At 52.3% G+C, this 12245-nt stretch overlaps 1 protein-coding gene across 1 annotated transcript in view; it reads right to left on the bottom strand.

Moving 5' to 3' along the window:
• Positions 1–3762: 3762 nt before the first annotated feature.
• The window catches only part of LOC121293692 (rab11 family-interacting protein 4-like), a 286264-nt gene continuing 277781 nt past the window's right edge, over positions 3763–12245 (bottom strand). The window contains exons 3-8 of the mRNA XM_041216861.1: positions 9657–9839; positions 9319–9453; positions 8258–8293; positions 4711–4810; positions 4267–4370; positions 3763–3922 (exon numbers count right to left, since the gene is read on the bottom strand). Coding sequence (XP_041072795.1) covers positions 3763–3922; positions 4267–4370; positions 4711–4810; positions 8258–8293; positions 9319–9453; positions 9657–9839 — 718 coding nt within the window. The remainder of the gene's footprint in view (positions 3923–4266; positions 4371–4710; positions 4811–8257; positions 8294–9318; positions 9454–9656; positions 9840–12245) is intronic.

The raw sequence follows: 12245 nt of genomic DNA on the forward strand, positions 1-12245 counted from the left end.
GAGTGGGAGGGGAGAGAGAGTCAGCACCTTCAGGGGAGGGGGAGAGAGAGTCAGCACCTTCAGGGGAGGGGGAGAGAGAGTCAGCACCTTCAGGGGAGGGGGAGAGAGAGTCAGCACCTTCAGGGGAGGGGGAGAGAGAGTCAGCACCTTCAGGGGAGGGGGAGGGGGAGAGAGAGTCAGCACCTTCAGAGGAGGGGGAGAGAGTCAGCACCTTCAGGGGAGGGGGAGAGAGAGTCAGCACCTTCAGGGGAGGGGGAGAGAGAGTCAGCACCTTCAGGGGAGGGGGAGAGAGAGTCAGCACCTTCAGGGGAGGGGGAGAGAGAGAGAGTCAGCACCTTCAGGGGAGGGGGAGAGAGAGTCAGCACCTTCAGGGGAGGGGGAGAGAGTCAGCACCTTCAGGGGAGGGGGAGAGAGAGTCAGCACCTTCAGGGGAGGGGGAGAGAGTCAGCACCTTCAGGGGAGGGGGAGAGAGAGTCAGCACCTTCAGAGGAGGGGGAGAGAGTCAGCACCTTCAGGGGAGGGGGAGAGAGAGTCAGCACCTTCAGGGGAGGGGGAGAGAGAGTCAGCACCTTCAGGGGAGGGGGAGAGAGAGTCAGCACCTTCAGGGGAGGGGGAGAGAGAGAGAGTCAGCACCTTCAGGGGAGGGGGAGAGAGAGTCAGCACCTTCAGGGGAGGGGGAGAGAGAGTCAGCACCTTCAGGGGAGGGGGAGAGAGAGTCAGCACCTTCAGGGGAGGGGGAGAGAGAGAGAGTCAGCACCTTCAGGGGAGGGTGAGAGAGAGTCAGCACCTTCAGGGGAGGGGGAGAGAGAGTCAGCACCTTCAGGGGAGGGGGAGAGAGAGAGAGTCAGCACCTTCAGGGGAGGGGGAGAGAGAGAGAGTCAGCACCTTCAGGGGAGGGGGAGAGAGAGTCAGAACCTTCAGGGGAGGGGGAGAGAGAGTGAGTCAGCACCTTCAGGGGAGGGGGAGAGAGAGTCAGCAACTTCAGGGGAGGGGGAGAGAGAGTCAGCACCTTCAGGGGAGGGGGAGAGAGAGTCAGCACCTTCAGGGGAGGGGGAGAGAGAGTCAGCACCTTCAGGGGAGGGGGAGAGAGAGTCAGCACCTTCAGGGGAGGGAGAGAGAGAGAGAGTCAGCACCTTCAGGGGAGGGGGAGAGAGAGTCAGCACCTTCAGGGGAGGGGGAGAGAGAGTCAGCACCTTCAGGGGAGGGGGAGAGAGAGTCAGCACCTTCAGGGGAGGGGGAGAGAGAGTCAGCACCTTCAGGGGAGGGGGAGAGAGAGTCAGCACCTTCAGGGGAGGGGGAGAGAGAATCAGCACCTTCAGGGGAGGGGGAGGGGGAGAGAGAGTCAGCACCTTCAGGGGAGGGGGAGAGAGAGTCAGCACCTTCAGGGGAGGGGGAGAGAGAGTCAGCACCTTCAGGGGAGGGGGAGAGAGAGAGTCAGCACCTTCAGGGGAGAGGGAGAGAGAGTCAGCACCTTCAGGGGAGGGGGAGAGAGAGTCAGCACCTTCAGGGGAGGGGGAGAGACAGAGTCAGCACCTTCAGGGGAGAGGGAGAGAGAGTCAGCACCTTCAGGGGAGAGAGAGAGAGAGTCAGCACCTTCAGGGGAGGGAGAGAGAGAGTCAGCACCTTCAGGGGAGGGGGAGAGAGAGTCAGCACCTTCAGGGGAGGGGGAGAGAGAGAGAGTCAGCACCTTCAGGGGAGGGGGAGAGAGAGTCAGCACCTTCAGGGGAGGGGGAGAGAGAGTCAGCACCTTCAGGGGAGGGGGAGGGGGAGAGAGAGTCAGCACCTTCAGGGGAGGGGGAGAGAGAGTCAGCACCTTCAGGGGAGGGGGAGAGAGAGTCAGCACCTTCAGGGGAGGGGGAGAGAGAGTCAGCACCTTCAGGGGAGGGGGAGAGAGAGTCAGCACCTTCAGGGGAGGGGGAGAGAGAGTCAGCACCTTCAGGGGAGGGGGAGAGAGAGAGAGTCAGCACCTTCAGGGGAGGGGGAGAGAGAGTCAGCACCTTCAGGGGAGGGGGAGAGAGAGTCAGCACCTTCAGGGGAGGGGGAGAGAGAGTCAGCACCTTCAGGGGAGGGGGAGAGAGAGTCAGCACCTTCAGGGGAGGGGTAGAGAGAGTCAGCACCTTCAGGGGAGGGGGAGAGAGAGAGAGTCAGCACCTTCAGGGGAGGGGGAGCGAAAGAGAGAGTCAGCACCTTCAGAGGAGGGGGAGAGAGAGTCAGCACCTTCAGAGGAGGGGGAGAGAGAGTCAGCACCTTCAGAGGAGGGGGAGAGAGAGTCAGCACCTTCAGGGGAGGGGGAGGGGGAGAGAGAGTCAGCACCTTCAGGGGAGGGGGAGAGAGAGTCAGCACCTTCAGGGGAGGGGGAGAGAGAGTCAGCACCTTCAGAGGAGGGGGAGAGAGAGTCAGCACCTTCAGGGGAGGGGGAGAGAGAGTCAGCACCTTCAGGGGAGGGGGAGAGAGAGAGAGTCAGCACCTTCAGGGGAGGGGGAGAGAGAGAGAGTCAGCACCTTCAGGGGAGGGGGAGAGAGAGAGAGTCAGCACCTTCAGGGGAGGGGGAGAGAGAGAGAGTCAGCACCTTCAGGGGAGGGGGAGAGAGAGTCAGCACCTTCAGGGGAGGGGGAGAGAGAGAGTCAGCACCTTCAGGGGAGGGGGAGAGAGAGTCAGCACCTTCAGGGGAGGGGGAGAGAGAGTCAGCACCTTCAGGGGAGGGGGAGAGAGAGTCAGCACCTTCAGGGGAGGGGGAGAGAGAGAGAGTCAGCACCTTCAGGGGAGGGGGAGGGGGAGAGAGAGTCAGCACCTTCAGGGGAGGGGGAGAGAGAGTCAGCACCTTCAGGGGAGGGGGAGAGAGAGTCAGCACCTTCAGGGGAGGGAGAGAGAGAGTCAGCACCTTCAGGGGAGGGGGAGAGAGAGAGAGTCAGCACCTTCAGGGGAGGGGGAGAGAGAGAGAGTCAGCACCTTCAGGGGAGGGGGAGAGAGAGAGAGTCAGCACCTTCAGGGGAGGGTGAGAGAGAGTCAGCACCTTCAGGGGAGGGGGAGAGAGAGAGAGTCAGCACCTTCAGGGGAGGGGGAGAGAGAGTCAGCACCTTCAGGGGAGATGGAGAGAGAGTCAGCACCTTCAGGGGAGGGAGAGAGAGAGTCAGCACCTTCAGGGGAGGGGGAGAGAGAGAGAGTCAGCACCTTCAGGGGAGGGGGAGAGAGAGTCAGCACCTTCAGGGGAGGGAGAGAGAGAGTCAGCACCTTCAGGGGAGGGGGAGAGAGAGTCAGCACCTTCAGGGGAAGGGGAGAGAGAGTCAGCACCTTCAGGGGAGGGAGAGAGAGAGTCAGCACCTTCAGGGGAGGGAGAGAGAGAGTCAGCACCTTCAGGGGAGGGGGAGAGAGAGTCAGCACCTTCAGGGGAGGGGGAGAGAGAGAGAGTCAGCACCTTCAGGGGAGGGGGACAGAGAGAGAGTCAGCACCTTCAGGGGAGGGGGAGAGAGAGCATCTTCGGGGCAGGGCAATGGGGAGAGTCAGCACCTTCAGGAAGAGGTGAGAGTTGGGGTGGGTCATTGGGAAAACTAGGTCAACTCAGATGGGTTTTGTGGTGGGGGTTCCTGAGCTATGAGACTGAGAATGGGCGAGTGGATTGTTTCAGTGATAGGAGGTTCCAGATTGACTCATGTCCCTCTGTATCTGACAATGTCTGTACCTGGCTGTCAGCATTTCAATCACAATGACTGTACCTGCCTGTCAGCATTTCAATCACAATGACTGTACCTGGCTGTCAGCATTTCAATCACAATGACTGTACCTGGCTGTCAGCATTTCAATCTCTGCATTCTTCTCCCTCTCTAGTTTATTGAGAATCTCCCGGTGTCGCCTCATCTCTTCTTGGAAAACCTCTTCTGCTCTCGACTCCTGATCCTTCAGCTGTTCCTCCAGCGCATGAACCCTATCAAAATACAATGTTACTGCTGGCGGAACCTGAGCACTGACCCCTGACAGTCCCACCCACGTCACGAATCCGACATCAAACAGGAGCAGAAACAATTCCCCACAAATACAGTGAACATTTCAGCTAGCAGAACATCCCCAGGCTAGCACAGTGTTTGACATGTGCCTTACCAACTATCAGGTCCTCTGGCCTCTCCACCTTGCAACTCTCCCTCTGGCTCCTGGCCATATCATCACAGGAAACCCCCCACAGCCTCTGCCCCTCCCCCCAACTCATTCCAGCCAAAAGCCTAAGCCAATCAGTAGTCTTGGGGTTTGGGAACAGGGTCAGAGATTGGTTACCTGTGCACTAGTTGTGTGTTTTCCTGCTTGAGTTTACTCTTCTGATCACCGTTCATCAGGCAGTCATTCTCCAGCTCCGACACCTTCTTCTCCAGATAGCTCACCTAGTCAGGAAATTAAAGATATTCAGCACCAACTAAAACGCATCACCGTCCCCATCAAACACTCCCAGGACAGGTACAGCACGGGGTTAGATACAGAGTAAAGCTCCCTCTACACCGTCCCCATCAAACATTCCCAGGACAGGTACAGCACGGGGTTAGATACAGAGTAAATCTCCCTCTAAGTCATCCCCATCAAACACTTCCAGGGCAGCTAAACATGGGGTTAGGTACAGAGTAAATTTCCCTCTACACCGTCCCCATCAAACACTCCCAGGACAGGTACAGCACGGGGTTAGACTGCTCCAGGATGGATTCTGCAGCTGTTCCCTGTGAGTCTCACCTTTTCAGTAATATCATTATCACTGGAGTCAATACTGTCTCGGAACAGGTCCTCAGTGCTGCCAGTGCTGCTGCTGATGTTACTGTTGTGGAAAAGCTGCCTGATTGAAAAAAGACAAAATGCTGATTCCAACAGGACCTGATAACAGGAGAATAAACATCTTCCCAACAATTCCACCTGCCCATGCACACCATTCTAGAGATGTGTGGGTGACGCTCTGCACTATACCCTTATTCAAAAAGGGAGGGAAACAAAAAACAGCAAACTATAGGCCAGTTAGCTTAATATCCGTCATTAGGAAAATGTTAGAGTCTATTATAAAGGATGTAATAGAGCATTTAGAAATACATAATCTAATCAAGCAGAGCCAGCATGGTTTCATGTAAGGGAAGTCATACCTGACAAATTTATTAGAATCTTTGAGGAGGTAACAAGCAGGATAGACAAAGGGGAACCAGTAGATGTAATATATTTGGATTTCCAAAAGGCGTTCGATAAGGTACTGCACATCAGGCTACTTAACAAGATAAAAGCCCAAGGGGTTGGGGGTAGTATATTAGCATGGATAGAGAATTTACTAGCTAATGGAAAACAGAGAGTTGGGATAAGGGGGGCATTTTCAGGATGGCAACCTGTAACTAGTGGATTGCCACAGTGATCACTGCTGGGGCCACAATTATTTACAATGTATATCAATGACTTAGATGAGGGAAGTGAATGTACTATCTCCAAGTGTGTGGATGACTCAAAAATAGGTGGGAAGGCAAGTGGAGGATGACATAAGGAGTCTACAGAGGGATATAGACAGGTTAAGTGAGTGGGCAAAAACTTGGCAGATGGAATATAATGTGGGAAAATGTGAGGTTATGCACTTTGGCAGGAAAAATGGTGGAGCTGAATATTATTTAAATGGAGAAAGACTGCAGAAAGCTGCAGCACAGAGGGGTTTGGGGGTCCTTGTGAATGAATCACAAAAAGCTAACGTACAAGTTCAGCAGGTAATAGGGAAGGCAAATGGAATGTTGGCCTTTATTTCAAAGGGAATGGAGTATAAAAATAGGGAAGTCTTGCTAAAACTATACAAGGCACTAGTTAGACCACACCTAGAATACTATGAACAGTTTTGGTCCTCTTATCTAAGGAAAGATATACTGGCATTGGAGACAGTCCAAAGAAGGTTCACTAGGTTGATCCTGGGTATGGAGGGATTTTCTTATGAGGAGAGGTTGAGTAGGCTGGGCCTGTATTCATTGGAGTTTAGAAGAATGAGAGGTGACCTTATTGAAACATATAAGATTCTTAGGGGCTTTACAGGGTAGATGCTGAGAGGTTGTTTCCCCATGTGGGAGAGTCTAGGACCAGAGGGAATAATCTCAGAGTAAGGGGTCACCCATTTAAAACAGAAATGAGGAGGAATTTCTTCCCTCAGAGGGTAGTGAATCTGTGGAATTCTTTACCGCAGAGGGCTGTAGAGGCTGGGTTGTTAAGTATATTCAAGGCTGAGATAGGCAGATTTTTAATCAGTAAGGGGATCAAGAGTTATGGGGAAAAGGCAGGAAAGTGGAGTTGAGGATTATCAGATCAGCCATGATCTCATTGAATGGAGGAGCAGACTCGATGGGCTGAATGACCTACTTCTGCTCCTACTTTTTATGGTCTTCTGGTCACTAGTGTCATGAGAAGCAAAAGGTCACACTATAGGAAAATAACTCCACAGAAAGGTCACATTATAGAAAGGGTACACTATAGAAAGATCACAGTATAGGAAGGTCACACTATAGAAAGGTCATGCTATAGAAAGGTCATACTATAGAAAGATCACGCTATAGGGAGGTCAGACTATAGGAAGGCCACACTATAGAAAGGTCACGCTCTAGAACATTCACACTATAGAATGGTCATGCTATAGAAAAGTCATGCTATAGGAAGATCACACTATAGAAAGATCACAGTATAGGGAGGTCACACTATAGGCAGGTCACACTATGGAGAGGTCACACTATGGGGAGGTCACAGATAGAAAGGTCACACTATGGAAAGGTCACAGTATGGAAAAGTCACAGTATAGGAAGGTCATGCTGTAGAAAATTCGCACTATAGAACGGTCATGACATAGAAAATCATGCTATAGGAAGGTCACACTATAGAAAGATCACAGTATAGGAACTTCACACTATAGAAAGGTCACGCTATAGCAAGGTCACACTGTGAAAAGGTCACACTATAGCAAATTCACACTATAGAACAGTCACGCTATAGGAAGGTCACACTGTAGAAAGGTCACACTATAGAATGGTCATGCTATAGGAAGGTCACACTATAGAAAGGTCACACTATAGAATGGTCACACTATAGAATAGTCACGCTATAGGAAGGTCACACTGTAGAAAGGTCACACTATAAGAAGATCACAGATAGGACGATCACACTATTGAAAGGACACACAATAGGAAGGTCATGATATAGAAAGGTTGCACGAGGAAGGTCAGACTACAGGGAGGTCACATAATAGAAAGGTCATGCTATAAGAAGGTCGCACTATAGAAAGTTCATGCTAGGGAAAGATCATACTATAGGAAGGTCACACTAGAGGGAGGTCACACTGTAGGGGGACACATTATAGGAAGGTCACACTATAGGAAAGTCATATAATGGAAGGGTCACATTATAGGGAGATCAGACTATAGGAAGACCACACTATGAAAAGATCACACTCTAGAACATTCACGCTATAGAAAGGTCACACTATATAAAGGTTACATTATAGAAAGGTCACACTATAGGGGGGTCAGACTATAGGAAGGCCACACCAAAGAAAGGTCACATTATAGGGAGGTCACACTATAGGTAGGTCACACTATAGAAAGGTCACACTATAGAAAGGTCACACTATGGAAAGGTCACACTATGGAAAGGTCACACTATGGAAAGGTCACACTGTAGGAAGGTCACACTATGGAAAGGTCACACTATGGAAAGGTCACACTATGGAAAGGTCACACTGTAGGAAGGTCACACTGTAGGAAGGTCATGCTATAGGAAGGTCATGCTATAGGAAGGTCATGCTATAGAAAGGTCACACTATGGAAAGATTGCACTATAGAAAGGCCACCCTGTAGAGAGTTCACACTATAAAACGTTCACACTATAGGAAGGTCACACTATAGAAAGGCCAAGCTGTAGAGAGTTCACACTATAAAACGTTCACACTATAGAAAGATCACACTATAGGAAGGTCATGTTATAGAAAAGTCATACTATAGCAAGGTCACACTATAGGAAGGTCACACTATAGAAAGGTCATGCTTTAAGAAGGTCACATTATAGAAAGGAAACACTATAGAAAGGTCACAGGTAGGAAGGTTACACGAGGTAGATCAGACAATGGAAATTTTGAGGAAATTCAGGTTTGTGGTCCTGCACAAATGGACAATTCTGGTAAAGTTATCTCAGGAGGTTCAGCAGCCACTTCCTTTTCGACACTGAATTTAGCCCCTGACCCTTGATCACTGACCTTTCACTGACAGATCTAGTTAGAAATCCTCACCTCCCGAAAGCTGTCGATGAGATCTTCCTGTTAGGGCTGGAAAAGAAGAGTAACAGGAGAGAGATCAAAGCCTGTTAGTGACGCGCACACACAGTCAAACTCATTAATCCTCTCCCCGCTTCCTCCATTCACCAATCCCTCAGCCTCTGTTCAGAGGTCCTGACCCCGGTCAGAGGTCCTGAGCCCGGTCTGGGAGTCCAGCCACATTAGCTTCAGGCTGTCCGGGGTCAGAGATCACAGGGGTGAATGGCGGGAATGTGAGGTTGAGGTTATATTCCGATCAGCCAAGATCTTATTGAATGGTGGAGCAGCCTTGAGGGGCCGAGTGGCCTACTCCTGCTCCCTGTTGGTATGTCACCATGGGGGGGTCACCATTGTTAGGAACAATTTATAACTTTAAGTTTAATTTCTATTTGTATTTTTGTGTTAAGGTGGAACACGGTTCCAGTTTCATTTTGAGGTATTTGTTTATATATGTGCCTTTTTAATGAGGTTTTACAATCCCTAACGTGAAGAGATGGGTCACCAAGGGGTTAGTAGTTTAGTGAAGTTAGAGAAAAAAGACAATTGATTAAAAACAGTGCTCTTGCCTAGAGACAGGGGTCCAGGGACAGACAGGAAAAGACAGAAGGACGGACAGTTAGTCTGGGTCTACCAGAGGGTGAAGGTTCCAAGCACTCGAGAAATCCCTTGAGCCTGCTGGGGAACTGAGTTTAGGGGACTCGTGTTCACTCTGAAGTTGAAGTAATAGTGAGTTTAGATTGTGGTTTTTGGGTGTCCCAGGGAGAGATATCAGCTGAAGAGAAACATCTGGTGAATGCTCAGAAATCCCTCAGGAGAAAGCCATTTGATTTTTGCCTTGGTGATATAGTTCATTTTTCTAATTTAATAAACTTTTTATTGTTTGTGTTAACAGTATTGTGGCAGACTCTTGTGAATGGGTTCAGTAACTGGCCTCCATGGTTAGGGTCTATCTAGCCAAGTTTCACTCTGGGATTGGACTCAGCTGGGATTGTAACACCATGGGGTCAGTGTATGGTCACCAGCTCTGCTGAACTTGCCTGTTTGCTTTCAGCTTTTTGAGACGAGCCTCCAAGTCATTGAGAAGATTAATTTTCTTGCAGCATTGGGAACAGTACACATCCAGGAATTCACTGCCAAACACGCTTCTCATCTTCCTCGGGGTCTGACCAGCACTGAGGCAACAAAATCAACCAATTAACAATCCGTTAACAATCCGTGATCGTAGACGCATGATCCACTCCTCCTGGATAGCCGACACCACACTCCACCTTTACTCTCCAAACCCCTCTCCGTTCATTTACTTCCTACTGTCTCCCCCCATTCCCCCACCCCCCACCCCGTGTGTCGCTGAGGTTCGGGGCGTCCAGTCACTGACCTGGAGGAGACGGATGATCCCAGGTCCGAGAAACCATTGGTTCTGCTTTCATCATCAGGAAAGGGGCTGCTGGGAATGAAGTCAGCCTCATCCGCTTCTCCATAATCCTCATACTGCTCCTCGATGCTGAGGAGAGAGCTGGTGGATGGTTCTGAGACAGCGGACAGGCAGGGAGATTCGGCTCTGAAAGGGAAGGAGATGGGGTCAGTGTCCATATCCCGGTCAGCCCGAAGGCTGAGAAAGGGTCAGGAATGAGCAGCAGGAAGAACTGATCACGTGGAAGTGACGCAGTCAATCTCAGCTCATCACCAAGAGCGCAACAATCAATTCTCAGCACAAAACAGTGATCAACAGCTGGAACCCTGGCTGATATCCCCCCTCCATCAGCTTCCTCTGGTCCGCAATGTTATTGGGTAAGCGATTCCCGGGATCAGGGTGAGGGTCAGTGATTCCCAGGGGATCAGGGTGAGGGTCAGTGGTTCCCGGGGTATCAGTGTGAGGGTCAGTGATTCGCGGGATCAGGGTGAAGGTCAGTGATTCCCGGGACCAGGGTGAAGGTCAGTGATTCCCGGGATCAGGGTGAGGGTCAGTGATTCCCGGGATCAGGGTGAGGGTCAGTGATTCGCGGGATTAACGTGAGGGTCATTGATTCCCGGGATCAGGGTGAGGGTCAGTGATTCCCGGGATCGGGGTAAGGGTCATTGATTCCCGGGATCGGGGTGAGGGTCAGCGATTCCCGGGATGAGGGTGAGGGGTCAGTGATTCCCAGGATCAGCATGAGGGTCATTGTTTCCCAGGATCAGGGTGAGGGTCAGTGATTTCCCCGGGATCAGGGTGAGGGTCAGTGATTCCCGGGATCAGAGTGAGGGTCAGTGATTCCCGGGATCAGAGTGAAGGTCAGTGATTCCCGGGATCAGGGTGAGGGGTCAGTGAATCCCGGGATCAGCGTGAGGGTCAGTGATTACTGGGATCAGGGTGAGGGTCAGTGATTCCCTGGATCAGGGTGAGGGTCAGTGATTCGGGGGGGTTCAGGGTGATGATCAGTGATTCCCAGGGGATCAGGGTGAGGGTCAGAGATTCCCGGAGGATCAGGGTGAGGGTCAGTGATTCCCGGGGGATCACGGTGAGGGTCAGTGATTCCCCTGGGATCAGGGTGAGGGTCAGTGATTCCCGGGATCAGCGTGGGCGTCAGTGATTCCTGGGATCAGGGTGAGGGGTCAGTGATTCCGGGGAGCAGGGTGAGGGTCAGTGAGTCCCGGGATCAGGGTGAGGGTGAGTGATTTTTGGGATCAGTTTGAGGGTCAGTGACTTCCCCGGGATCAGGGTGAGGGTCAGTGATTCCCGGGATCAGGGTGAGGGTCAGTGATTCCAGGGATCAGCGTGAGAGTCAGTGATTCCCGGGTTCAGGGTAAGGGTCAGTGATTCCCCCGGGATCAGGGTGAGGGTCAGTGATTCCCGGGATCAGGGTGAGGGTCAGTGATTCCTGGGATCAGGCGGAGGGTCAGTGATTCCTGGGATCAGGGTGAGGGTCAGTGATTCCTGGGATCAGGGTGAGGGTCAGTGATTCCCGGGAGCTCAGGGTGAGGGTCAGTGATTTTCGGGATCTGGGTGCAGGTCTGTGATTCCCAGGATCAGGGTGGGGGTCAGTGATTCCCAGGATCAGGGTGAGGGTCAGTGATTTTCAGGATCAGGGTGCTGGTCTGTGATTCCCAGGACCAGGGTGAGGGTCAGTGATTCCCGGGATCAGGGTGAGGTTCAGTTCTTGATGGGATCAGGGTGAGGGTCAGTGATTCCCGGGATCAGGTTGACGGTCAGTGATTTTCAGGATCAGGGTGAAGGTCAGTGATGCCCAGGATCAGGGTGAGGGTCAGTGATTCCCAGGATCAGGGTGAGGGTCAGTGATTCCTGGGATCAGGTTGAGGATCAGTGATTCCCGGGTGATCAGGGTGCAGGTCAGTGCTTCCCGCGATCAGTGTAATGGCCAGTGATTCCCGGGATCAGGATGAGGATCAGGGATTTTCGGGATCAGGTTGAGGGTTAGTGATTCCCGGGAACAGGGTGAGGGTCAGTGATTCCCGGGATCAAGGTGAGGGTCAGTGAATTTCGGGATCAGGGTGAGGGTCAGGGATTGCCGGGATCAGGGTGAGGGTCAGTGAATTGCCGGGATCAGGGTGAGGGTCAGTGATTCACGGGATCAGGGTGAGGGTCAGTGATTTTCGGGATCCGGGTGCAGGTCTGTGATTCCCAGGATCAGGGTGCAGGTCTGTGATTCCCTGGATCAGGGTGAGGGTTAGTGATTCCAGGGATCAGGGTGAGGGTCAGTGATTCCCGGGATCAGGGTGAGGGTCAGTGATTCCCGGGGGATCAGGGTGAGGGTCAGTGATTCCCGGGAGCAGGGTGAGGGTCAGTGATTCCCGGGACCAGGGTGAGGGTCAGTGATTCCTGGGATCAGGGTGAGGATCAGTGATTTTCGGGATCAGGGTGAGGGTCAGTGATTCCCATGATCAGGGTGAGGGTCAGTGATTCCCGGGATCAGGGTGAGGGTCAGTGATTCCCGGGATCAGGGTGAGGGTCAGTGATTCCCGGGAA

This window comes from Carcharodon carcharias, chromosome 22 (genome assembly GCF_017639515.1).
Source record: "Carcharodon carcharias isolate sCarCar2 chromosome 22, sCarCar2.pri, whole genome shotgun sequence".
NCBI lineage: Eukaryota > Metazoa > Chordata > Chondrichthyes > Lamniformes > Lamnidae > Carcharodon > Carcharodon carcharias.